Source organism: Sparassis crispa, assembly GCF_003851025.1.
Source record: "Sparassis crispa DNA, contig_000005F, whole genome shotgun sequence".
Taxonomy (NCBI): Eukaryota; Fungi; Basidiomycota; class Agaricomycetes; order Polyporales; family Sparassidaceae; genus Sparassis; species Sparassis crispa.
The window spans coordinates 684,108-709,169 of NW_020939752.1; the positions used below are offsets into that span (position 1 = coordinate 684,108).

Here is a 25,062-nt window from a genome sequence, read left to right on the forward strand (position 1 = left end):
ACGATTTGGTACCAGTTATCGCGCTCGCGAAGACCTGCCCGCGGATAAGTACGATCGCGCAAGTTGTGGGATGGAAGTCGCCCGGAGTCGACCTTTTACTGGTAGAGCCCTCCGATTTTAGTATGAATGCATGAGGAAGGATTCTGATGGAGGTGTGGTTCGACAGATATACACAAACGATCTTGTATATGATCTATCCGACTTTGAAGTTATCTCTGGACAGATATTTGTCCTTGTTAGGATCTAAGGCCAATAGCTTCGACGCCCATCGACGGCATCCGCCGATTGCGAGCTATTATACGCAAGTGATTAATTGTCAGTAATATGAAACGCCGTAAGTACTGGTGCTTGCAATCCAGGAATGTAATATATATAACAAATCGGATGCATACACATGTAAATGTACAACACTTCAAGATGGCTGTACGAAAGAGGTCACAATACATCGCTTGCTTGCTGCTCAAACACAGCGAAGCGTCGCACGAAGATAAGTATGATGTTACAGAATACCTCCCACATCGATGCTACACATTATCCGCGGTAAACTTAACCGTTGGTCTGCTCCCGTGGATCTCGTCGCATCAGACATCCGCGTAACCTACATCTCCATCTCCATCTCCATGCCGTCCCACTCCTCCTCGATCTTATCCTGCCCGACGCTGACCGATCGCGAGTAGGGCTCGTCCCTCTTCCACGAACGCGACGTGAACCCGAATCGGCGGCCGCCAAGTTCCTCGTCCCCGTCCACGTCGACGAAGTCGCTCTCCGACGCCGACCCGCTGCGCGAGCGCGAGCCAGAGCGCACAGACGAACGTGGGAGAGACCACCCGCCAGTCGATCCCGAGTACGACTGCACCACCTCGGATGCCGACATCGACACGGACGACGACCGGAACGACGACTGTGCGAAGCCGACCGACACCGGGGAGCTCCACACGTCCGAAAGACCACTGACGAAGCTGAATCCCATGCCTTGTTCGCGATAGGCAGAGTCCGTTCTGGGGACAGGGACAGGTACGGAACGCTGACCTGTGGAAACATGTTCGGGCTCAGGTGAGGCACTGGGTCCCGTGGGGACACCGACCACACCAGGGCGGAAATGGGTGATACCGCCAGCATCCGAAATCGCGTAGTGGTGCATGCGTGGGCGCGAACCCGCAGACAAAGGACGCACAGATGAGCTGAGCACTGAGTTGGCGGGCACGGAACTAGAAGTTAACAAGGCAGGATTCGCGGCAGGTCCACTGGAAGTGTTGGCTGTGTTAGGCGGCGGGAGAAGACCTCCGGAGAGGTAGGACGGCCATAAGGAGCGGTCTTCTGGTAAAGAAGTCCCCCCTCTTGCAGACGGAGAGAGGTGTGAAAGAATTGCTGCAGCCTGCGCGCACGTGTCAGCCTAGTCTAGTCGCAGAAATCAGCGAAGACACAAGTACCTCTAGAAGCTGCACCTGCTGATGCTTGCTGAGCAAAAACTTCGAAGCCTCCCGCCAGTGCGGCGAGTGTTCCCAACGGTGTTTGATCAGGCAAGATGGATGGCGGTACACCTTAGAGCAACTCTCACACTTGAAGATCGTACCTCTCTTCTTGCCATTGGCCGACTTCGAACTCGTAACGCTAATTCCGGGGCCGTTAATCTCCGTCTTGACTTGTCCAGAATCGAATGCGTCTCCCAAGTCCAAATCGTCGTCATGGGCTTCGACCTCGGTACCGTTGGGGGCTATTGGAACAAGCTGCGAAGGTGCTGACTGGACGTGCCCAGGGACAGAGACGAACGGGGAGGTCTTAGAGATACCCTGTGGAGGAGGAGACGCTGAGAGTGAGAGCGTGGCTAGCGAGGACAGCGCAGCAGCCGCTGTTTGTATGGTAACGGCTCTATGTACAAAGAAATGTGCATACGATGGCAGCAGAGAGCGAAACTGACGCACGAAGGTCGGCTCGTTGCCTCCCGCGCGTCACTCAACCTCCTTCTTGCCTGGCCGGTCGAAGAGAGCCTGCGGTGCTTGTGAAGAGGATGCGGCTTTATCGTGCTGCTTCCACTGGTCAAGCTGCTAGGTCCGTTGAAATTGCCAGGCATGAAGGAGCTGCTGTCCTGCGAAGGCTCGCGAGATATGACGATGGGTGTTGCACTGGCGGCCGCCAACGACAACGACAACAAACCATCCTCATAACTCTGCGTTATCTCAAGTTCAGTGCCGGACGAGTTCGCTGTCCACGACCTACGTACCGGTGCAGACGCTGCCGTCTCACTCATTCCTGAGGATAATGCGCAAACGAAGGACCGTGAAATGGGTAGAGTACAACTAAATATCTGACATTTGCCGTGATGAGGTTGAGACGACGAGGAGAGGAACTAATTCTAAGTCCGCCGAAATTTCGCCGGATGCCCTGACATGCCCTTTTTGGACAATCGAGCATGCCGGCGACGCCGTGAGTCAGCCTTTCTCGATCACATCCCAGTTAGCAGTCGAGACAACTGGGACCAGGACTGGTCCAAGCCTGAGCGACTGAATGTTGCCGAAACAAGAAGTGTGATTGCCTTTACAGTAAGGTGACCACCTGACAGTGGAAGACTGTACACCCTCACCACTTCTCCTCACCTGCAGTTGACAGTACTTGTTTGTTGGTATTCAGAATAGTCTGCAGGCTTGAGAGTGAGTGGGTTCATTGCAGAAATTTACATGCGTGCACCGGGAATCACGCAATTGCGCGCAAGTCGGAATCATGACGTGTCTCTGCATTCTGCAGCAATTCCCCAATGTCGGATGCACGGAACCTTCGCCGCCGCCAATGCTCATCAACATTTTACTCGGAAGACGAGCCAACTCAACGAATATCAATTATCGAGAACAGTGAAAGCGCGATGCAAATAATGGAGAGCACGTCAAGAGCTAAACCGATGATGTCTGCTGATATCCTATTACTACAGTACGAATACACCCCACAACTCACCCCATTTACGCCACAGTATGGTCCACGACTGGGCCCACGTAGGTAAATGTCGAGGGATAATCACGCAGCATCCGCAGCCTGTCGGACGATCCTGAGCGCTTGCTCAGAGCGCGGGCGGATGTCGCACTTGAACGTAGTCGGAATCCTGACAAGCACGGTAGCATCAGTATCAGGCGGCAGACACACTGACACGCACACATACCTAAAGACGGCGTTGTCGAAGCTAGTCTCGGGCTCGACAACGTTCCCGTGCTCGTCGACCGCCTTCGCGAGGTCCATCGTCGCGATCATCGACGCCATGACGATCCAGAACGACGACTCCATGAGGTGCATGCCAGGGCACCGACGGCGCCCGAACCCGAACACGAAGTTGCGCGGATCGCGCCTCTTCGCCGTTTGCTCATCAGCCTCCTCCATGAACCGCTCAGGCTTGAACGCCTGCGCGTCCGGGTATAGCTCCTCATTCCTCATCATATTCCTGCAAAATTCAGACAACGGACGTTCCCACGACATTGCAAGAACACTCACCAGATATTAGCGAACACCTGTCGGAACTGTGATCAGGACGGGCGCTGTGCAGAGTTCTAGAAACATACCAGTGATCCCTTCGGAATGTGCATACCCTGATACACGTCATCCTCCGTCAGACGATGCGGAAGACCTGCTGACACTTCAGTCTCTTACGTTCTTTGTCAACGCGTCACTAACCTAGCGGGACGGGCGCGCCCCAGCGCAGACACTCGCTCATCACGCACTCCAGGTACGGCAGCGACACGCGATCGCTGAAGGTCGGCAGGCGACCCTGGCCAACCACTGTATCCATCTCCTGCTGCACCTTAACGAGCACCTCAGGGTGCAAAACCATCGCCCGGATGAAGTGCATCACCATGGTGATTGTCTGGAAGGTAGTCAGCGCTCTGTGAAAACAAATTACTACTTCAACTCACGGTATCAATACTCGCTGAAACACGAAAACTACACTGAGCAACGATAAGGAGCCGAAACCCAACAACTCACCAGAGTACATCGAGTTCGCGGTCCATCGAATGTCAAAGTCCTTCTGGGCATCGACGGCCTTATCGTTTCTGTCTTGCAGCTCCTCCAGGAGCGTAGAGCAGAAGCATGGGACGGCCGTTCCCTCTCTCTGCAAACTGTGAGTATGTCAATAATTGAAGGACACCATTTGCGTTACCATGCGCTGCTTGAGTAACTCGTATGGCCTGTTAACAAACTCTTCCATCTTTGCCTTCCACTCGATTGCCTTGCGTTTGAAGCCGGCGCCAGGGAACCATAGCGGAAGGTGCTTCACTGTAAATGCACACGTCGACAGACGACCTCATGTAGAAAACGATGGGACTCACGGAAGGGGAAGATGTCAACGAGCCAGATCCCGCCGCCCGACGCGATATGGTTGGACAACAGGTCAACGCAAGTGTCCGCAAGCATGAGGAACTGGTCATCCTTCGAATTCGCGCGGTAGCCATACATGACCAGCAGCGTGAGGCCGCCCGCATAGCGGCGCACATTGCCCACGTAGTCCTGCGGATCGGCGAGGAGCCTCTTGAGCAGCGCAGCCGTTTCAATCTCGAGCAAGGGCTGGTACGTGCGGACCGCGCTCACGCCGAGCGCTTGCTGCATGAGCCTGCGCTGGCGGCGGGACTTGTCGCCGTAGCGCGTGAATGCGACCTGTCAAAAGCGCGGGTCAAATCACTGCGGACGATCTGCGCAGATGTGGCGCACCATGTTCTCGCAGCCACATCTGGCGCGATGACGGTTAGACATAGTCGACTACAGACTCAAACAGCAGTGACGTACAGCTCGCCACACATGACGAGGCCAGGTTTATCCGAGTATACCGAGCCCTGCTTCTCGAGCAGGTCGACGGCGGCTTCATAGCTGTTTAAGAAAACCAGTCCTTGGCCGAAGACGTGGAGGTACACGACATTGCCTGAGCTCGGCTAAGTCAACGCGCTCCGCCAAACGTAAACGCCGCTCACCGTATTCTTTGGCCCATTGCGTCGCCCTCAGCCAGAGTTGGTGCGCCGTCAAGTTGGCAACATTGCCCACCACCGGCAGTGGGTTCGGACCAGGCGGCAGAGAAGAGTTTTTAGGCTTGCTCAACTGAATCCATATAAAGACAACGACAGCGAGACCAACGCCAAATTGAACGACGCTCATGGCAAATACGAATAACAAGAAAGGGTCGAAGTGGTTGCAAACGAACGTAACGCAAGCACTTTTAAGCTATGGGTGAGACGAGGAAAGGAATGTGATGATGATCAGAAAAGTTCTGTTGAACAGAACAAGGTTCCGCTAGGGAGAGGAAGAGTGTCCCGAACCTGTCAGCCCGCCAGTTTATATCCGCAAGGGTGGGCTTCTCTGTACGTCTTCGGCAAGTCATAGAAGAACGTTACATCAGCCTTACGGTAAGTCATCACCGATGGCCTAACAACCTTATGTTTTGAAGGCTGGCCCCGAGCAGTGGCAAACTATACCTCTTGCAAAGACAACGGCCAAGTATCGTAGACGATATAGTGAGTGTTCTTGTCTCCGAACTTCTTCCGATACCAATCTGACACCTTGGTAGATTCCCGCAAATTCCCACCCTACAGACTGTCCAGGGTCCAAGTTAATATTCTCTCGTTGCAAGTTGCAACCTGTTTGCGCGGGAATATAGGTAGAACTGGTCCCACTGTGACACAAGGGAATCTTACGGTATATTCTCTACGCTCAGTGAAGAGGTACGTACTACGTGGAATAGGACCGGCGAGGGCGCAAATGTCGGGCGAGAAAAACAAATGACTGGGACGTCGAATTTTCAAGATTCTGTGGATACTCTACGCCTGTAGCGGTGTCTTTCCCTTGCATTTTTGTTCGCGAGAATCGTAGAAAGGCAAGACGGTAAAGTCTGTCACTCTGTGCACAACTCCCCACGGCCATTAGCAGCTCGAATCCGCGTTTAGAATCGCCATACGACATGTAACTCCCGGGTATGCTTATAAGTTGATATGCAATTTGTCGGACTAAATGTGTCTGCAAGGAGTACTGTAACTTACGAGTCGTGATCTTGAGATACTTAAACAAGCAGGAGACTTTCCAAATTAATCACACATAGTGTCGTTGCCACACCACTAAGGTGATATTTCCTGTACGCGCATGGCTACGCAACTGCTGCAATCTGTTCCTTACCTGGATTAATGCTGCAAAATACTACTTCTGGTGGACATCACTCGGGCGTGATCTAATGGAGCTTCAGCCTTGATCGTGACGGTAGGGCCATCATTGCATGAACGGCGCCGGAGACTCAATCACCGCTGTATGATCGAAGTGCAGCTTCTTCGGCCGTTCCACTTCTACCTGCTGTACAGGCGGATCCTCTGGCTGTTCCTATTTTGTTTCCTCCGTGGTGTATCTTTCTCAACTCTGTTTTTCCCGTGGCAAGGACCGTGGCCAGCAGGCTGGGATCTAGTTTGTTAGTCAGCGTGATGACGCGGCGGGTGGCCGAATCAGGACCGCAGTCTGGGGAGAACCTCACGGTCGGAAATTCTGTCACTGTGCCGCAGTGGTTGACGAGTCCTGCGGCACCCACATACATGACTCCGTCTGAGACCTGAGACCCTACCGCTCACCCAACGTTCATATTGAGCATGAACAGCCATCTCTGACGAACCTCTACCGGACCGATCTCACTGACAAGCATAGACTTGAATGTACAATCCATTTAGACCCCCTCCTGCGCCGCCTGCGTTTGGTGAGGGCAAGGTGGTGCCGGAAGAGAAGGCGTCGTGAGTTTTGGACGTTCATTACCTATCCGGGGTTGGCCGTAGTCAAGTCTTCGCTGCGTATGCCTGTCTATCTAGCGGAATATCATCAAAGCGACAAGAGCCTCGCAGAGCTCTGCTCAATGGTGCTGTGCGAGGATATTAGCGCGATACGATGATGCATCGCCAGATTGGCAGACGACACGAGTGAAGAAATATTCACAAACGCCTGAACTGAATACAAGTGGTCTGGTATACTGAAATTGTCTGCAGATATCTGTCAAGGCTCATATTTCAGTGGGTCGATCCCTTACTGCGAGTGGGTTTCTCCAGACCATTGCAGAAAGAAGGCAAGGCTCGATTTGAAACACTTTTTGGTGGTGGTGCTCATCCCCCCTGCTTCGTACAGATCTCTGGCAGCTGCCAAGTAGCCGACTCACGGGAAGTCTTGGCGACGAGGTGGAACGGAACTTCTACGCTCGCTGTGCGCCAGAACAACGCCCGATCTTCCTCCGCGATGCCCTCGCTGCTTCTGAGGTCGAGCGCACCGACTCTCGTTCGGATAACGTTTCGTCTACGGCGTCCCGCACACAGGACAACACCATAGAGGACGAGAAGAACATCTCCGAAGAGAAAGTCGACCCCGATGAGAAAGTATTAGAAGTGGAGCAGGGACAATCCGGCAAGGACCGCGCCAAACCTACAGAAGAAGACAAGTCGAAGAAGTACGACGGGTCGCTGCTCAGAGCGCTCCATTACACATTCTTCTGGCGGTGGTGGATCGGTGGTATCCTCACACTCTTGGCTAGTGAGTTCTGCGCTTATCGGTACCGTGGAGAGCAAGTGCTGACATATCCACGCGCTCATTAGGCACACTACAGACGACGACTCCGTTGCTCAACAAGGTGCTGCTGACCTGGCTCACTGATTCGTACGCATGGTATCGTATACCGGAGGCAGAGCGCGCCGCCGCCGGCTTGAAGCAACCTCATGGACTAGGATATGGCATCGGGCTTTCATTTGGACTTTTTGTCATGCAAGGTGCGTCTCTCAGTATGTGAGTGACACTCATCATCAATGTCTGATATACGTTCTCAGAGGCGTCCAGTTTGGTATGCCATATCTCAATGCTAATCATGTACACTCACTGATAGTTATTCTAGATGACGAACCAGTACATGCAAAGTACGGCCTCCTTGTGTTCATTGGATTGGCCCGTACTAATATCATCTGACAGTGACGATGACTACCGGTCTCACTGTGCGCACAAGTGTATGTTTTTGCTATCATGTGTTGCTCTGATTGCTCCTCACCGCCTACATTACAGGTGATTGGAGCCATCTTCCGCAAGTCTCTACGCCTGAGCGGGCGCGCGCGTCAGAACCACAGCGTAGGCCAGATCACCACGATGATATCCTCTGATGCCGCTCGTCTCGAGCGTGTTACATCCTTCGCACACAAGTGAGCATCTCATTATGACGTAGAAATCGACTAATGGTCAACCACAGCTTGTGGGTCGGGCCGACTCAAATCGTCATTGGGGTCGGTCTTCTCATCGGCACAGTATGTCCTCTCGCAGCATTTTGGGTGAACTGACACTGATGCTACACAGCTCGGGTATTCTGCACTCGTCGGCGTTGGCGTAAGTGCAGCAGGCTGCTTGGCTGGAAAAACGCCTGGTATCTGATTGTTTTCCTGTCCACAGGTTCTCATCCTTGGCTTTCCCTTCCAAGTCATTTGTGTGCGCGCCATGTTCATACAGCGCAAGAAGGGAGTGGTGATAACAGATCAGCGTGTACGGCTCCTGACTGAGGTACGCTCCGTTGACTCGGTACATATTTACTGCTAACGTCGGCCGCAGGTTCTGCAAGGCATTCGCTTTCTCAAGTTTTACGCCTGGGAGGACTTCTACGCACAGCAGCTTGGGACGTTGCGAGAACGGGAGGTTTACCGTATCCGGCTCCTGGGGTATGTACCTTCACATTGGATATGTTGAAGAACTTGTTCCTTATAATCTGCTGCAGCATTGCACGTGCATCTCTGATCAGCATACTGACCTTCGTGCCAGTGCTCGCCACCGTGCTTTCCTTCGTAAGTTTTTTCGGTAGATGGCTCTAAGTCTATTCCAGACTAACAGAGCGTGTTAGATCACATACGCCCTCAGCGGACACGAGCTGAACGTCGCGATCATCTTCACGTCGCTCCAATTCTTCAACGTACGTCGCTTTACCTGTCCGTCCGCGGGCGCCATTCTCAATGATGTATTGTAGATCATCCGTGCCCCACTCATGTTCTTCCCGATGGTCCTGGCAGCCTCTACAGACGCTGCAGTCGGCTTGCGCCGCATGTCCCGTTATCTCATCGCCGAGGAGCTTGTTGACCCGTACACTATCGACCCTACGAGCGAGCATGCCATCGACGTTGAGGGGGACTTCGCGTGGGAGACGGCGGACAAGTCCGCGCGTAAGCCCAAGTTCGACCACAGCAGCCGCGGAGAGAAGGACGAGAAGGAGAAAGATAAGAAGGAGAAAAGGGAGAAAAAGGAGAAGAAAAAGCAGAACGCGAAGAGTGGCGCTAAGAAGGGGGGTTTCTTTGGCCGCAAGAAGGAAGGAGATCTGTTACCTACTTCGGCCCAGGCCGACGCTCATGCGGATGACGAGAAGGACGACGGGGAGAAGGCCAAGGAAGAAGTTCCGTTCGAGTTGAAGAACCTCACGCTGCAGGTCCCGAAGGGGTCATTCGTAGCTGTCGTCGGGGGCATTGGTTCGGGGAAGGTGATGCACTGTTCTACTTCTATACCTCTGTGATGTAATATTGATGGTTTCATTGTGCAGAGCTCTTTGCTGCAAGCGATGATCGGTGAAATGAGAAGGAACAGAGGAAGGGTATGCTTCCAGCATTACTGTGGTTGGTGTTCACTGCTGACGTGCATCCCACTTGGCAGACTATCTTCTCCTCGTCAGTAGCCTATGTTCCTCAGACGGCTTGGATCATGAACGCGACTCTCCGTCAAAACATCATGTTTGGCCAGCCTGAAGATGAGGAGAAGTGAGTATCTGGAATTGTTCGATCCTTTCACGGAGTTGATCGTCTTCCGCGATAGGCTTCATGAGATCATTAAGGCGTGCTGTCTCGAACCTGACCTTCGTATGTTGCCATATGGTGAGGAAACCGAGATCGGCGAGAAGGGCATCAATTTGAGCGGTATGTGGCAACCAAGATCGCATTCAACTAGATACTCACAGTTTTTTCTATCAGGTGGACAGAAGGTGACGATAAATTTTGCATTTAACTTCGACTCTTGGCTGATCATGTAAGTTACGTTTAGGCTCGAGTCTCGCTCGCGCGAGCTGCCTACTCCGATGCAGACATCATCCTTATGGATGACTCACTGAGTGCCGTTGATGCATATGTTGGTAAGGCGATCCTGGAGGAATGTCTCCTCACGGGCCCATTGGCCGGGAAGACACGCGTCCTGGTCACCCATGCACTGCACGTTCTGGACAAGACCGACTACATCTATATCATGGATGACGGAGTCATTGTGGAGCAAGGCACTTACGATGTGAGTGGTGCTCAAATTGTGTCTCGCTCTCGTGAGTCTAATCTCTGGCTGCGTATAGGATCTAATGCATGGTAGTCTCCTTTTCTCCCGTCTAATGGAGGAGTACGGTAATCTCGACAAGGAGGAAAAAGAGGAAGATGCTCTTGGATCCAAGGACGAAAAGCCAAAAACTGCAGGTTACGAGAAACAGGGCTCTCAAGCGGGGCAGACACCATTGATGCAGGAAGAAGAACGTATTACCGGCGCTGTGACATATGCCACATATTCCAGATATCTCCGCTTTGCGGGTGGTCTAGTTTGGGCTCCTATAATCATCGGACTGCTCATCTTGGTGCAGGGGACACAAGGTATGACTTGTTGTAACTGTGCCGTGCCGTGCCTAATATCTTACCACAGTTGGTAACAACCTGTTCCTCGGGTTTTGGACTGCGGAGAGTATCCCTGGATTCCACCAGGGAGATTACATTGCCGTGTATACCGCTTTTGGTGTGGCATCTAGCATTTTTGCTTTCTTGCTTAGTGTGGCTTTCACGTCAGTCATGTATATCTTTATTCTTCACCAGGGTTACTGACCAGTCCTATCTATCAGCGTTGCAACTTTGTTTGCCTCGCTCAACTTGTTCAAAAGTGCGTTGAAGGCAGTTCTAGCTTCGCCGGTGTCGTTCTACGACACAACCCCCATGGGTAATGGAGTTTTCCTCCTAATCAGAAGCTCAACTGATAGTCGTTCTACAGGTAGGATCATGTCACGTCTCTCGAATGACCAAGATACTCTTGATACGGAGGTGTCCATGACCGCTTTCCAGGTGTTTAGCTGTCTCTTTATTTGCGCATTTGCCTGTTACTTATTCTCTGTACCGCAGTTACTGTACACATTCAGGTCAGTGGTTTTGTTTCCCGTGATGAGGCTGGTTTCTGAGCTTTCTACGCAGCTCCGTGATAGGAACAGTGGCGCTTGTCTTCTATACGTTCCCCTATCTGGGGCTCATTTTCGTTCCTTTGACCATCTTCTACTATCTGGCTGCCATCTACTACCGCCGTAGCTCCGTCGAGACGAAACGATTAGACTCACTCATGCGTTCTGCTCTCTATGCCGCATATTCCGGTAAGTGTCATTTTCATCGCTACTCGGTTCACTAACAGCGTTCACAGAAACGCTGACTGGGTTGAGCACTGTCCGAGCATATGGTGCACAGGTAAGTTGCCAAGGTCGTTCACTATGGGATCCAAGTCTGAGTGCGAGTTCAGCGCCGGTTCGTCAAGAAATCAGAAGAAGGCCTGGACTTGGAGAACAGGGCATACTACATGACGGTCTCCATTCAGCAGTGGCTTAGCACGCGGCTCGACGTCTTGGGCAACATCCTCGTCCTCGGCATCGCTCTCTTCGCCTCCGGTTTCCGTCACACGGTGAGTCCCAGCAAGATAGGTGTAGTCCTGTCCTACACCCTTAGCAGTAAGTTCTTCTGTCCCCCTCTCTATTCTGCCTCGAGCCTGATGCTTCTGGATCCTAGTCACACAGACGTTCTGTAAGCTGTTTTGTCCTTGTTATCACACATTGCCTGACCAGTTCGTCGCATAGCCCAACTAGTTGCGTACTACGCTCAGAACGAGCAGAACTTCAACTCCGTTGAGCGGGTCTTGCATTTTACCGACCTGCCGTCCGAGGGAGACATGACCACACCGAACGATCCGCAGCCGTCATGGCCAGATAAAGGAAAGATTGAGTTCAGCAACGTCGAACTCGCTTACCGCGAAGGTTTGCCCCTGGTCCTGAAAGGTGTGAGCTTCACAGTCAACCCTTCAGAGAAGGTCGGTTCAGTGTTGTGTGAGGTCGCAGGAGTTGTGTGGCTTATTCTTCACATTAGGTTGGGATCGTCGGAAGAACGGGCGCAGGCAAAAGTTCATTGTTGCAGGCGCTGTTCCGGTAAGTCGTACCCAGTCCTCTTGGTACAATCATAATCTGATACATATATCCACTTGTTCTCAGGACTGTGAATGTGCAAGGCGGCAGCATTAAGATCGATGGGTGGAATATCCACGATATTGGTCTGCAAGTCCTCCGCAGGCGTTTAGCGCTGGTGCCGCAAGACAACATCTTGTTCAAGGGCACCCTGCGCGAGAACCTGTGAGCATGATCTCTATATTTGTGCTTTCCAGGTGCTAATGTGTCCCTAGCGATCCGCAAAATACGCGGTCAGATGCAGAGCTTATATCCGTCCTGCAGCGCGCTTGGTTGCTGCCTCGAGACGGTTCGCACGATCCTGTAGCAGAGGCAAAGTTCAGTCTTGATTGCGCCGTTAATGACGAAGGCAAGCAGGACACCGTTTCTTTACATGATGTGCATGCCAACAGATGATACGCCCTCAGGATCGAACTACAGTGCAGGCGAGAAGCAGTTGCTTGCCTTATGCCGCGCCTTGGTGAAGAACAGCCGTGTCATTGTCCTGGTGAGTGTCCCGATTGCTCGGTTATATGTTGCCCCTTGCTAAACATCGATCACACTTCCAGGATGAAGCGACGAGCAATGTCGACGCAGAAATGGATGCTAAGATCCAGAAGACTATCCAGGCGGAATTCTCGTCGTCCACGCTGTTGTGCATCGCGCACCGTCTCAACACCATCGGTGCGTACACAAGGACCTCGTTCCCGATTTTCTGGCTTTCTGATACGCATGCTCCTTGCGTGCAGTGTATTATGACCGGGTGATCGTCATGAACGAGGGAAAGGTTCAAGAATTCGACACACCACTTAATCTCTTCGACCGGGAGGACTCCATCTTCCGCTCGCTCTGCAACGAGGCGAATTTGACAAGGCAGGACATCATCCGCACACGTGCTAGCGTCCCTGATACCTCCAACCCTGCGGCTGCTTAGATGCGGTGGAGGACTCGGTCTCGAACGGACATCTTAGACACGTAGATCTGATTTTGGACGACTGACGTGACACGCTTTCACGAACTCTCATGTCTGTACCACCATGTTTGGCTGATTTTCTTCCCTTGGCTTCTCAACAAGTAAAGATGTAGTACGCTATTCACACTTCGCATGCATGCGCATCGTCTGTGGTCCAAATATTCCAACTTGGCGCCGCTCCATCATGGACGAGTGCCTTACAGTTACACTCAGCTGAGAGCTTCTTCAACCTGTCTTTGAACAATTCCACTATGTTCAGGCATCTCTCTTCCTCCCACACGAACTTGAAACGAGGGCTGCGGTTCTTCGGTACCGCCTCAGCGCAAAAGCAAGCCATTGCGGGCACGGTTAGACCACATTGGAACTATGTCCTTTTGCACACTCATCGTCCCCCGTCCGCGTTCGAACCCAAGCCAAAGTCGCCGCTGGATCGTGCGCTCGCAATGCGGGCGCGCGAGTGGGGTGGCCTCGTAAACTTCTCGTGGTCGCCAGAGCAGCGCGTGAGTGATGCGTACGCGGGCCTCCCTGGTGCCGCAGCCGAGGGTGAAGCAGAGGTGTACGCCGCGACGGTGTGGACTGCGGACCAGCGACGGTTGGACGTGCCCGAGGTCTCGCTCAGGAACCTGGACGCCGTGGAAGCACAGATGCGCGCGCACGCGCTCGGTCAGGGCCCTAGTGGATGCGCGCCGGACCTCCATCTATATGTGTGCACGCACGGCGCACGCGACTGCCGGTGCGGTGAGACGGGGGGCGAGGTTGCGCGGGCGCTGCAGGCGGAGGTGGAGAGGCGCGGAATTGCGGACGAGGTCGGCGTTGGATGTGTGGGGCATGTTGGCGGGCATAAGTCAGTCCCATCTTTTCTGTTTCTGCGATGTTCAGCCAATCTTTAAGTAGGTACGCGGCGAATGTCCTGGTGTTCCCTTATGGTGATTGGTATGCGCTTTCAGCTTTAACCCTGTTGTCGAGACTCATAACAAGATGCCCGAGGTTTGCAGGTTGGGTACTGTGCAAGCAGTAGACGTCCCTGGTATCTTGGATGAGATCCTTGAGCGACATGGAAGTGCTGGCTCCCACGAAGGCCAGCTGCCTCCACTCTGCCCGCCGTTCTGGCGAGGGCGCATGGGGCTAGACAAAGACCAGCAGCTCGCGTTGTTCTCTGCGCAGGGATGAGGCCTCCGATGCGATCCCACCGTTAAATAAAGGGGATCGTACAGTAGATGCGCACCTAGCACGGTCAGGGATGCAAGGCTTGTATACCCCACGTATAACTCACAAAATAATGAGTCTTTCTTGTGCGAGACTGCGGACTACCCGTTCCCATGCTAAATCCCTATCGTGGCCTTCACAGGAATTCACAAATAGTTCTCAACGAACAAATGAGGATAAGTGAATATAAATTTCAAGATCGGCTTCCTCCTGCGCAACTTGCAGCTGTACATTTGTGGGAACACGATGCTGTGACTCGCTGCGATAACTAACGACGATATTGTTACACTAATAGTGCTTGTCTGTGAGCTCGACGGCCTCGATGTCCACGCCCGGCTTGAACCATCGCTCTTCTTCAGTGAGCGGAACATCATTGCCACTCATCTGGCGCTTCTGCATGAGACCGTCAGGGGCGAACGTCCAGTCCTGCACAAATCAACAATGCATTGTCAAACATCACAGTATAAGGTGCGTTCTACTCACCTCTAGACCGTACGTGCGGTACCACTGCTTCTGTCCGTCCTTGCTTTCGTACCACTCGTACCAGAACTAGTCGTTAAGGCCTGAGCCCTGTGAAAACTGTCTACGCCGAACGGGCGTACCTGCACAGCAATTTTGTTATCCAGAAACGCAAAGAGTTCTTTCCTAAGGACGTAGCCGTCCTCCTTCTCCCACTTCTTCGTCAGGAACTTGACGACCTCTTCCCTACCATGCATGAACTCGGCCCTGTTGCGCCAGATGGTGTCCGGCTGGCTGCGCCGCATGTTAAGTAGCATGATGTGACGTTATATGCAACGACGTACCGTGTATGCAAGCGCAACTCTGGCAGGATCGCGCGTGTTCCAGAGGTTCTGAGCAACTTTGACCTTCTGGCGGGCTGTCTCAGCGGTGAAAGGAGGCTTGATGCTCGACATGGCGCAGATATGGGTGATGAAATCAAAATATTAGGTTAGGTGCGGGAGCGGATACTGGACGGGAAGAACGGATGAGCGGCGTCGCCTCAGACCCAATATTGGAGACGAAATTACACCCTAGTCCTGCAGTGGGATCCTGGGCAGCTGTAGCACGGGATTCGAGTGAATAAATAGCTCCTGGCCAGCGTCACCGTGACTGTGGCTCCTGCAGCGAAACAGCTTCTCCGGCCATGTCAATGTCATGCCGAATCCTCTGCCTAAGCTCGGTAAGCTGACGCCATGTCCGTTGGAAACGATCAGCTCGATCAGCTTACGCCGATTATTTTGACGACGGTGGTATCAGACGGCAGGCGCCCACAAGTCGGCAGTATGCAAATGAATTGGAGAAGTGACGGAATCATCGAGTGTAGGAAAAGACGTGATTGGGTAGTCGGCGGCAATGACTTGAACAGCTCAAAACATTCCCGCAGTGTACCCGAAGCTACTAATCAAAGTCGAGGTGTGTTTTGTAGTATCTCCAAATCAACAACACAGACTCGGACGACGGTGGTAGGTAAGTAAGAATATGTCGTTCATATTATTGAGCATTGTCAAACACTGACTACTTACATGTTTTATAACGTTACTCGACTGTGCAGGTCCCGAGCCTAATCTTTACCTTTCAAGCTGACTGCAGAGCTCTTCCTAGAGAGAGGGCGGTTCTTGGAGTGGGGCGGAACGTACTGGGCCATGAGGTAGCCATTTTGCCCGCCGGTGATAACTTCCTGTGGACGGCGTCAGCTGAGTGGTTCGTCAGCCACAAGGTGTCCGGTTCTCCTAGAGTTTCGAGAATGTTTCTCATCTCTCTCACGATAAGCAGGTCTTCCCGCAGAGTCCCACCCGTGACCTCAACGGCATTATGAGTGGGCCTTCGGTGAGCGGCATATCCGGCGCTGACCATCATCGGCGCGACGCTGTGCGCCTTGATGTGCGCGCGCTCGCTCGAGTTGAGCTGCGTGTCGATCGCGGTGGGCATTTCCTTCTCGGCCTGGTCACAGCTAGTCCCGTACGGGCTAGTGTCAGCTCCAGATTGGCATCCGTACTATTTTCCTGTATGCTCAAAATTATTAGCGTGATTCGCGCGAGTTACAACAACAGAGTGTGCCGCAGACCTTGTACGTGAATTTGATCTGGTAGCCCTTGTCCATTAGTTGCTCTGCAATGTGTTTAATACCTTGCACGACGTGGTCCGATGTGGAGAACGCGAGAACACCAGAGTACGACCTCTGCTTGGTACATGCATTCAGCCCAAGACGTGCCACGCAGGGGATGAAAATGCACCTTTCCGTTGTCGAAGCGCACCACCGGCACGGAAGACGCCGACACCGCGGAGGGCGACGCTAGCAGAGACGGAACAGACACGAAAGTGCCCGCATCATCGTTGAGCTGCATGGCGGATCATCCCCTGCGGTCGTTATGCGTGATCTGGATAGTCGTAAGCGGCTGCAAGCCAACGAGGTCCGCGAGCATCATACTCTGAATGTCTGCACGGATCAGCTCGTTCTCCTAGTAGTCAAGGTCGATGTAGGCCCGCAGGGCCGGCGTGAAATTGCCCGTCACCGATATGCCGTCGCTGCACATGAGATGAAGTGTTCAGTGGATAGAATCATAGCGCAAGGTGGTGTGGGGACGTATCCAACGTTGGTGAAGAGCATCGCCGTGTTCATTGTCTCATTGGGCTGGTCAAGGTCAGCGACGAAGCCAAAACCAATGCTGGCGGGCTGACCGGTTTTATTGGTAGCTAGCACATAGTTCCCTCCGCTGGGAGCAGGATCCTGGCAATATTTTATTAGCAAGTAGCTCACAGACATCCGAGACATCCCACGAGATACACGGAGAAGTAATAAGTAGGAGGCCGCTCGGAGTTGTTGACATTCAGTGAAGTCAGTTGGCCAATCTAGGATGTCACTGAGGACAGCGCACGGAACCTGAGGTTCATCTATGACCCACGGTGATGGGCACGTAGTTGCCAGCGAAAACTGACTGTCCCCAATCTGGGCCATACAGAAGCCGAGTCTACAGAGGAATTAGCCTAAACTTTCAGACTAAGGACAAGCACTTACGTGTTCACATAAGTAGCGGTCATAATGGAACGACCTTCGGAACCATCATTCGCATGAACATCCTAGATGCAGACGGAGAAAGAAATACCTTTCGCAGAGAGGGTGGTAACCCTACAAGGTGGAATGATCAGCGGCGAAGTCGGAGAACGAGCCGGGGAATGCAGACGTCCTTCCACGCAATCGGAAACTGCTTCACGAACAGGTCGGGCGTCTGGGGAGTGAAGCGAAGCAGAAGGGTGACATTATCACCGAGGTCAGTGCTGATATAGTGGCGTCAACTTGGAACGGTTTGATTTGCAGGAAACAGTGTAGGATGCGCATACCTCCTGAAGGTGAGAGTCCTGGTAGTCGTTGCAGGATGGGTAGGAAAACTGTGGTTGGAGAAGTAGGATTCGAGGTGCGGCTGGCGTTGCCGGTTCTGGAAAGTAGGTTGTTCTCAAAGATTTGCTTGCTACTGCACGGTCATTCAGATCCACTGTCATTGTTTGACACTTTACGCGGAGGTGGGATAATCCTGTTAGGTGCGTTGTGCTATGTCCATCAGGTGCGTGCGGCAAGGATAGCCACCCGCCGCAGGCATTAAGATGAAATAGCTCAGGGTAAGAGAGACGGACGATAAATGCCGCCGAGTTCATCACCAGCCAATTTGACACGCACCCTAAAGACATGTCCTGGAAGTAGAAACGTTTCCTGGCACTCAACCAGAAACACGACGGACGAAGACAACTCACGCCATTTCTGTACGATTGAACATCGTTGAAGTACAACCTCGACGCAAGGCAGCTCCAAGTAGCAAGCTATTACTTGAACAATTAACAAAGCCGGATTCTGTATCCACTTTGTCTTTTCATGACTCAACGCCAGCTTGATGGGATTACCGATGGCTTATAATGCGTGACTGTTTGGAATTTTGAGATCTAGACAGGTAAATATCCGGAGAATGTGCTGCAAGCACCGACATCAGGTTCATTCGGTCAGCTAGGAACAGTATTCGTACGTGAGTCAGAATATTTTGGGGAGTAAATACATTGAATGATTCGCCACTTGGGCCTGTGCCTCCGGAGGTTGATGGAAGCTGCTGGAGGACACACGTCTTGCGTCGAGGTTCCTGTTCGGGATTCTACACCAGAAAGACAAAGGGCAACAGAAGATCCTGATAAGGGTCAAGGTGGAGGTCGCTTTGCCCTCCCACGCTGTCAACTCTCAGGCCCAGGTCTGTTAAAGAGCCTCTAGGCTATTGCACAACAGGTTCGGTAAAGCCAAGAGTGCGATGACGCAGACACTTGTATAACATGGAGTTCCGACTGGCCGCGTTTTCAACGTTTCAACAGTGAAAGTCTGCACGACCGGCTACTGTAATGGCAGCTATCGATGGACGTTAAGTGCGAGTCTGTAGACGTAAATGCGTAAACGCCCACGTTGCTCACCTGTCCCTCTCTCTAACTTCACTGCGAAAATACACTCCAAAGGTTCCGTATATTCATTCGGTATTCGTGGATATTGCTAAGTAGTATAGATGGAGCTCAGGCTAGAAGCTTCTCAGAGTATATCGTTACGCCTCTGTGGAGGGTACATGTTCATGGTGGACGAATTTTCCACTTCCCGGCTTGAATATGTCCTGCCAGGAAAAGCGCAAACGTCAGAGAACGCTCGGGTGACTAGGAAGGCGCACATACCTTGATAATACCCCTCACGATCAGGAACAATCCCGAGCGACTCTCAATGAGCGGGTACACGACGACAGAGATGGCGGAGAAGAACGTCCAGATCATCCCAATGACAACCCATGCCGTGAGGCCCTTCACACCGTAGATCGTCTCCGCGAAGAAGAGCGGCAGAGGGATAATGATGAGCAGAATGAGTGTCTAAGATATGACCTCGATGAGGATATGCTGGACGGTGCTGAAGAAGTATGACGTACCAGGGCTACTGAGGACCACGCGGCGAGTTTGAACGACTTGCGCAGCGCCACGGGGTCCAGTTCTCTGGCCTCCTCCAGCGCAGCCTCCTCTGCCGAGATAACGGGCTCCGAGACAACAGCGGCAGTTGCCTCCTTCTTGTCATCGACCTCATCCTGCGAGGCCCGCGACTCGCTGGTCTTCTCGTCCGCGACAAACGTCGGATTGTTGATTGCGCGAGTGGGGTCGAAGCTGAAGTCCTCGGGCCACTGGAACATTGCATAGTGATCAGCAAATTATTCAATCGACAAGCGAAGGCGGACACCCACGATCATCGACGTCGCGACAGTGATGACTGCGCCAACACCGATCGAGGCGAGGTTGCCAGCAAGCATCTCCAGATTACCTCCGCTGGTCTACAGAGCACAGGTATATCAGCTGGAATCAGGAAGATGACGTCCGCGAACTTACAGTCACATTGATCAGCTTGTTGTTCAGGCTTGACGTGGTGACGAGCCATGCGATCAAGCCGCAGCAGAAGCCGGCTACCGAACCACCGATGGCGCCCCACTTGTTGGCCTTCTTCCATGTCACACAGGTAGCGATGGGAACAACTGCTGATCCCAAAACAACACCCATGAAGTCCTAGGGAAAGATGAGTATCAGCAGTCAGCGTAAGTAGGTGAGACGACTCACGTAAAGCCAACCCATGGAGATACCGATGTAGTAGAAGATCAATCCGAGAATACCCATGACGATAGCGAAGAACATAACCTGAACATGGGTCGACCATGTGGCTCTATATGTGCATCGGAGACAAATGCAACAAACGCACCATCAAGTGAGACACCCGGAGAATCTGCACCTCAGTTGCCTTGGGGTTGATGTATCTCTGCACGACAGCATTCAGAGACGTAGCTACAGTCTGAGGTTACAAGAGCTAACCTTGTACACGTCGTAGGTCAGGACAGCAGAGACGGCGATGAGCTCGGCAGACGTCGCAGACGTGACAGCCAAGAACAGCACGATGAGCAGGGCAACGGCGCCAGACTTGCCCAGGATCGCCGCGGCAGCAGCAGACGCTGGGAGACCCGCAGACACGTCCTCCGGAGTGAGCATCATCATGGAGGGGTCATTGCGGAGCGCGACCGCAGCCAGACCAAGGGTAGTAGAGAACATGAAGGGGATCGCAAACCTTGTGAATAACATCGATTGCATCACGGTGCAGTATTCATGGCATGGAAGGCTTACCATGCGAGACCACCAAGAAGGTATGCCTTCACGCACGTAGCGGGGCGACTCGCGATTGCCCGCTGCCAGTACTGATGGTATATAAGTCAGTATGAATAAGTGGCAAGGTAGTAGAGATAACTTACAGCCTGATCCTGGAACACAGTGGCGAAGTTACCGATGACGTTGATGACACCGAAGATGAGACCGTTCTTAGAGCGCATGGTAAGGTACGATCCGTGCGCATTGCCCGAGACGGGGGCCTGGGAGGCGGCGGTAGCGAGCAGAGAGTGCATCTCACTGAAGCTGCCGATCTTGGCACTCGTGGAGTACACCGTGAAGACGAACACAAAAATGATTGCGAAGAGTACGCTGGTGTGTGTGCTGGAGGCAGAGTCTGTACGTTAGAGCTACCATCACAACAATGATGGCATGAGATCGGCGTACTAGTCGCAAAGGAGCGTCGCACGCATCCCGCCGACGACGACGTAGATTGACACACCAAGAGGGATCAAGAAACACGCGGCAATGGTGTTCATGCCCGTCAAAGAGTTCACGGTAGCAGATCCGCCAAGAATAAGCATGGACGATACGATGATGTTTGTTGCCAAACTAGCAATAATCTTTGAGTCAATGTCACGATCTTTCACAGCTTAGGGCTTGTTCACCCAAAAAACATGAAGACCAGATGGGCAACGACTCCCCATCGCGCCGAGACGATTTCAAGCCACGTGTGTGCGTACGGTGCATTCATTTTCAACTTGGCTGCGAGCTACAGTGACGAAATCAGTATGGCACACGACAAGACTATGGACGCGACGAACCTGTGCGAAGAGCAAGATCTGGACCGTAGCACCCGAGCCATACCACCATGGACCTGAGATACCATACGAATACGCAACAGCACTCGATTGCAGCTACAGACGACGGTCAACGGTTAGATATCAAGAGCAAAAGGCACATATGACTCACCAACGTCGCCGCCCATGTCCATGCAGAAACGATACCAGAAGCAATGAGACCTGGCTTGACGCTCCGAGAAGCGCTGTTGAACTCCTCAGAGTTCTTGGGAGAGAAGCCAGTGTAACGTGCTTGGATGGCCGTCAGGCCCAGCATGAACACGCTGAAGAACAGGCCGATTCCGACAACTGCAGACGGACATGAGTTGTAATGATAACGGTAGATAAGATCCTCAAAGACTCGCCGACACCATAGCCGGCTCCTTGAGGCAAAACTGGCCCCCCCGAAGACATTGTAACGCTTGATCTAAGTGCGCTTCTCAATGGACCGCGGTCGCAGGTTGATGCACTCCAACAAAGAAGTCGAAAGAAGTAGGGTAAAGAATCGAATCGAATCGGTCATTATTTATACATGGAGCTTGAGCCCCGCGATCTCTACTTGGGCTTCTGCTTATCATGCAGTAAAGCTAGGAAATTGATTGGCCAACCATACCTATCTCTCAAGGAGTAGATAAGCGGTGACTTGGCGCGCAGGCCGGGCGAGTCACTTCCTAAGGACAACTCTCTGATGAAAGCAGACAGAAATGAGGCTTGGATGCGCAAAAGTAAAAATCAGGCACTCACTGTTTGACCGCCTTGCAGAATTTTTACTCAAGGGATATTACTGAGTTGCACCTGTGTATGCTAACCTATGCGCATGATATCTCAGTGATGTGCTCTTGAGCTAGAAAGGTACACAGAATAAAAACGGCTTGTGGTGATGGCGGCCAACACCGCGTGTGGTGGCGCTTCGATCGCTAATAGATAAGGCGGTTGTAATTCTTGTCACAACAAGACTACAAATGAGTAAGCCTGTTTCTTAAAGGGTTTAGAACGCTTATAAGTGTGAGAACTGGCGATAGTCCGGAGAAACGCTATCGATCGTTGTTGCTTATCTGTTGTTTTGACGTAATTAACAGCCACCGCTTTCGATCTGAGATAAGAATTCACCAGTTGCTCCTAACCAGTTTGTTGCCGACGCCCATGTCGTCCTCTATTCGCGTCGCTCTTTTTCTCTGTGACACCCCGATACCTTCAGTGGTAGCGGAGGATGGAGACTACACTGACGTATTCAACGCCTTGCTCGAGAAATCACTGCCCGAGATCTCAGCGGTGACATTCACGCTGGACTCGTACGACGTACGCAACAAACAAGAATACCCTCCAAACATCGATGACTATCACGGCATAATTCTTACTGGATCTGGTCCGTTCCTTGGCGGCCACCCCACTAAACCCAGTCGCTCATTGTGATCTCATTAGCGGCCTCCGCCTACGAGAATCTGGATTGGATAAACAAACTCGTCTCGTTCGTCGCCTCAGTCGCTCAGGAGAAACCCCAGGTCAAGCTCATCGGTGCGTCTTCGCGATTTCGAGAACCTTGCGCTGCTTCCGCTTCCGCTTCCGCTTCCGCCTCTCTTCCGTGGTAATCTCTGACATTCGTTTTACTTCTCCGTCTCTCTGGCAGGAATATGCTTCGGCCATCAGATTATCGCCCGCGCGCTGGGCGGTGAATGCGTACCTAACAGCGGGAACTGGGAGGTCGGCGTTACCGAGGTTTCGCTCAGCGACATCGGAAAGCAGCTCTTCGGCGTTCCTACCCTAGTGTGTACTTCATATCCGATGTCACCTGCGCAGGCTAACTGCCCCTCGCACCCCCGCGGACGCCCGTACAGAATATCCAACAGATGCACCGCGACCACGTCCCCGAATTACCGCCTTCATGTCTCCTCCTCGGATCGACCGCCGTCGCACCAAATCAAGGCATGGTGCGCTTCTACGCTGGCGCGCCCGCCCGGCCGAGCGCCGTGGACGTGCAAATATTCACCGTGCAGGGCCACCCTGAGTTCACGCAGCGCATCTCGGAGAAGATTATCAACACGCGCTCGTCCACGGGCGTCCTGAGCGCGGAGATTGTCAAGGACGCGCAGAAGAGGGCAGAGTGGCGGAATGATGGCGTTAGCGTCGTGGGTAAGTTTATCTGGGCAGTCCTTGGCGTACGCGATGCTCGCTCCCAGATATAGGACACAGAACCGTCGAGCAACTCCCACTGAAGAGACTGGCTTGTATCTCGATCTGGACCACATACCTACAATACCGTCACGCGTATCTTGGACCTCAGGAATGTTTATGGCTATTATTATCCGGTACATCGACTCGAGGCTGTCTTGTCCGCCACGAAGATACGAACATCGATCGTCCGGGTCATCATCCAAAGCAGATACTGCCCTGTAGCAGGCTGGAATCTATCCGAAGATTTGACCGACCTCCGCAAAGGCTGTGGTATGAGCCTACATACAACGCAATACAGTGCCAGGAACTGACTTGGCACGAGAAAATGGTTCCCGACGACACCTGCAGCAGCAGTAAATCTCTGCACACCCGTCTTGGAGCGGACGCCCGTTGCATGGGTAGCTCTCCGAGCGGATAACGGACGATGACTGTCTGAGAACTGGACAGGCGATAGCGGACAAAAACAGCGATTCGTGCACATGCAGTATCGGCTATCACGCGTTTGTCCAGACCCAAGACATGGACAGATTATGTCGAATCACACAGAATGGCAGGCTGCGAATCCAGCACGACTCAACTTCTCAGAAGACAGATGACCTGGTGCGGCCTGGGTCATAAGATTTTTTTTAAAAATAAGACGGTGAATTTGTACACAGGGACAATGCGCGAGACGACGCGCTCGATACATCTCTCTGAAGACCGACAGCCTAGGGCTATTCTAGGTTATGGCGGAGAACAACGCACAAAGTCGTAGCAAAACGAGCACACAAGGTCATGCGAGATGCAGCAGTTCATGAACGATGCGTACGGATAAGCCTTGGGCACAATCCAACGCAAGACCGACGGATGAGTGTACTTATTCGAGGAAATTTCACAGGCTAAGGGTCGGGGAGTGCACACCGCGAGTCCGACGTTCGGAATACTGCGAGAGAAGGTGTCGATACACTTCGCAGATGAAACTTGAGAGCGATCATGATGGCAGTTGGACGGCGGGCGGCGAAGAGACGAGTACACCATGCTTGAAATGGACGGGAAGCAGGTCGTGTTGCTCGCCACCGCGGCGCCGAAACTGCGTCGTCTCGAAGGCAGATGATGGAAGGCCCGCGCAGTAGCGACAGGGTTCGTTCTGTAGCTGCATGCATTGGCGAGTTGTCAGAGGGCTAACTCCGTGGGGAACGGGCACGACACGGCGTACGCTCATCAAGGTAAAGCAGGCCCCTATAGTTGACGAGACAGGAACACACCCGGAGACTAATTTAGCTGCTGAACGTTCGGAGACCTGACAATTCACCAGTTGCCAGGTATGTATATGCACCGGAGTAGACCGTGTGTTCTTGGTGAGATAAAGTCGACGTCGCCGAGTGAGTAGGGCACGCGTTGTTGTCCGGCCGCGGCATCAAAGTGATTGGGCGCGGCTCAAGCACCTGTCCCGGTGGTCATATGCTTCCAGCTCGTTCTCGAGCGACCAAAGGCAACCAATTGAGCGTCAGCTTCGTGGAGCAAGTCGGGAAGATGAG

General features: G+C 52.8%; 9 protein-coding genes across 9 annotated transcripts; 3 read left to right on the forward strand and 6 right to left on the reverse strand.

The window, feature by feature from the left end:
- Window positions 1–598: 598 nt before the first annotated feature.
- SCP_0602560 (hypothetical protein) lies at window positions 599–2,248 on the reverse strand (the record flags this gene model as incomplete). Its single annotated transcript, XM_027759390.1, has 4 exons — window positions 599–1,375; window positions 1,431–1,869; window positions 1,923–2,167; window positions 2,222–2,248. 4 exons carry the CDS (start codon window positions 2,246–2,248, stop codon window positions 599–601), a joined length of 1,488 nt encoding a protein of 495 aa, XP_027615191.1.
- Window positions 2,249–3,006: 758 nt separating this feature from the next.
- Window positions 3,007–5,124, reverse strand: SCP_0602570 (Multifunctional cytochrome P450 monooxygenase af510; the record flags this gene model as incomplete). The annotated part of the gene is made up of 12 exons (XM_027759391.1): window positions 3,007–3,091; window positions 3,149–3,424; window positions 3,475–3,491; window positions 3,543–3,607; window positions 3,655–3,844; window positions 3,894–3,907; window positions 3,964–4,090; window positions 4,139–4,254; window positions 4,308–4,632; window positions 4,687–4,705; window positions 4,762–4,894; window positions 4,944–5,124. 12 exons carry the CDS (start codon window positions 5,122–5,124, stop codon window positions 3,007–3,009), a joined length of 1,548 nt encoding a protein of 515 aa, XP_027615192.1.
- A 1,530-nt stretch (window positions 5,125–6,654) lies between these two features.
- SCP_0602580 (Oligomycin resistance ATP-dependent permease YOR1) lies at window positions 6,655–13,145 on the forward strand (the record flags this gene model as incomplete). Its single annotated transcript, XM_027759392.1, has 36 exons — window positions 6,655–6,731; window positions 6,981–7,057; window positions 7,117–7,515; window positions 7,578–7,748; window positions 7,806–7,819; window positions 7,871–7,892; window positions 7,945–7,979; window positions 8,035–8,168; window positions 8,216–8,270; window positions 8,320–8,349; window positions 8,413–8,520; window positions 8,569–8,675; window positions 8,732–8,798; window positions 8,855–8,923; window positions 8,978–9,481; window positions 9,542–9,592; window positions 9,652–9,755; window positions 9,811–9,911; window positions 9,966–9,976; window positions 10,036–10,272; window positions 10,331–10,619; window positions 10,669–10,804; window positions 10,862–10,956; window positions 11,008–11,078; window positions 11,136–11,152; window positions 11,205–11,377; window positions 11,425–11,468; window positions 11,521–11,725; window positions 11,784–11,798; window positions 11,852–12,081; window positions 12,138–12,196; window positions 12,260–12,397; window positions 12,448–12,581; window positions 12,640–12,719; window positions 12,781–12,895; window positions 12,961–13,145. 36 exons carry the CDS (start codon window positions 6,655–6,657, stop codon window positions 13,143–13,145), a joined length of 4,359 nt encoding a protein of 1,452 aa, XP_027615193.1.
- A 290-nt stretch (window positions 13,146–13,435) lies between these two features.
- On the forward strand, window positions 13,436–14,354 carry SCP_0602590 (hypothetical protein; the record flags this gene model as incomplete). The annotated part of the gene is made up of 3 exons (XM_027759393.1): window positions 13,436–14,028; window positions 14,079–14,117; window positions 14,180–14,354. 3 exons carry the CDS (start codon window positions 13,436–13,438, stop codon window positions 14,352–14,354), a joined length of 807 nt encoding a protein of 268 aa, XP_027615194.1.
- A 324-nt stretch (window positions 14,355–14,678) lies between these two features.
- Window positions 14,679–15,304, reverse strand: SCP_0602600 (hypothetical protein; the record flags this gene model as incomplete). The annotated part of the gene is made up of 4 exons (XM_027759394.1): window positions 14,679–14,816; window positions 14,874–14,939; window positions 14,993–15,139; window positions 15,194–15,304. The coding sequence occupies 4 exons, from the start codon at window positions 15,302–15,304 to the stop codon at window positions 14,679–14,681; spliced, it is 462 nt and encodes a 153-aa protein (XP_027615195.1).
- A 939-nt stretch (window positions 15,305–16,243) lies between these two features.
- SCP_0602610 (hypothetical protein) lies at window positions 16,244–16,735 on the reverse strand (the record flags this gene model as incomplete). Its single annotated transcript, XM_027759395.1, has 3 exons — window positions 16,244–16,393; window positions 16,456–16,569; window positions 16,625–16,735. 3 exons carry the CDS (start codon window positions 16,733–16,735, stop codon window positions 16,244–16,246), a joined length of 375 nt encoding a protein of 124 aa, XP_027615196.1.
- A 279-nt stretch (window positions 16,736–17,014) lies between these two features.
- On the reverse strand, window positions 17,015–17,429 carry SCP_0602620 (hypothetical protein; the record flags this gene model as incomplete). The annotated part of the gene is made up of 3 exons (XM_027759396.1): window positions 17,015–17,022; window positions 17,070–17,359; window positions 17,407–17,429. The coding sequence occupies 3 exons, from the start codon at window positions 17,427–17,429 to the stop codon at window positions 17,015–17,017; spliced, it is 321 nt and encodes a 106-aa protein (XP_027615197.1).
- Window positions 17,430–18,958: 1,529 nt separating this feature from the next.
- On the reverse strand, window positions 18,959–21,650 carry SCP_0602630 (Probable urea active transporter; the record flags this gene model as incomplete). The annotated part of the gene is made up of 14 exons (XM_027759397.1): window positions 18,959–19,024; window positions 19,083–19,271; window positions 19,328–19,573; window positions 19,634–19,720; window positions 19,776–19,949; window positions 20,001–20,078; window positions 20,140–20,196; window positions 20,250–20,499; window positions 20,556–20,626; window positions 20,681–20,918; window positions 20,982–21,146; window positions 21,203–21,306; window positions 21,359–21,451; window positions 21,507–21,650. The coding sequence occupies 14 exons, from the start codon at window positions 21,648–21,650 to the stop codon at window positions 18,959–18,961; spliced, it is 1,962 nt and encodes a 653-aa protein (XP_027615198.1).
- Window positions 21,651–22,516: 866 nt separating this feature from the next.
- Window positions 22,517–23,556, forward strand: SCP_0602640 (Putative glutamine amidotransferase-like protein; the record flags this gene model as incomplete). The annotated part of the gene is made up of 4 exons (XM_027759398.1): window positions 22,517–22,739; window positions 22,796–22,888; window positions 23,001–23,137; window positions 23,209–23,556. 4 exons carry the CDS (start codon window positions 22,517–22,519, stop codon window positions 23,554–23,556), a joined length of 801 nt encoding a protein of 266 aa, XP_027615199.1.
- Window positions 23,557–25,062: the final 1,506 nt, after the last annotated feature.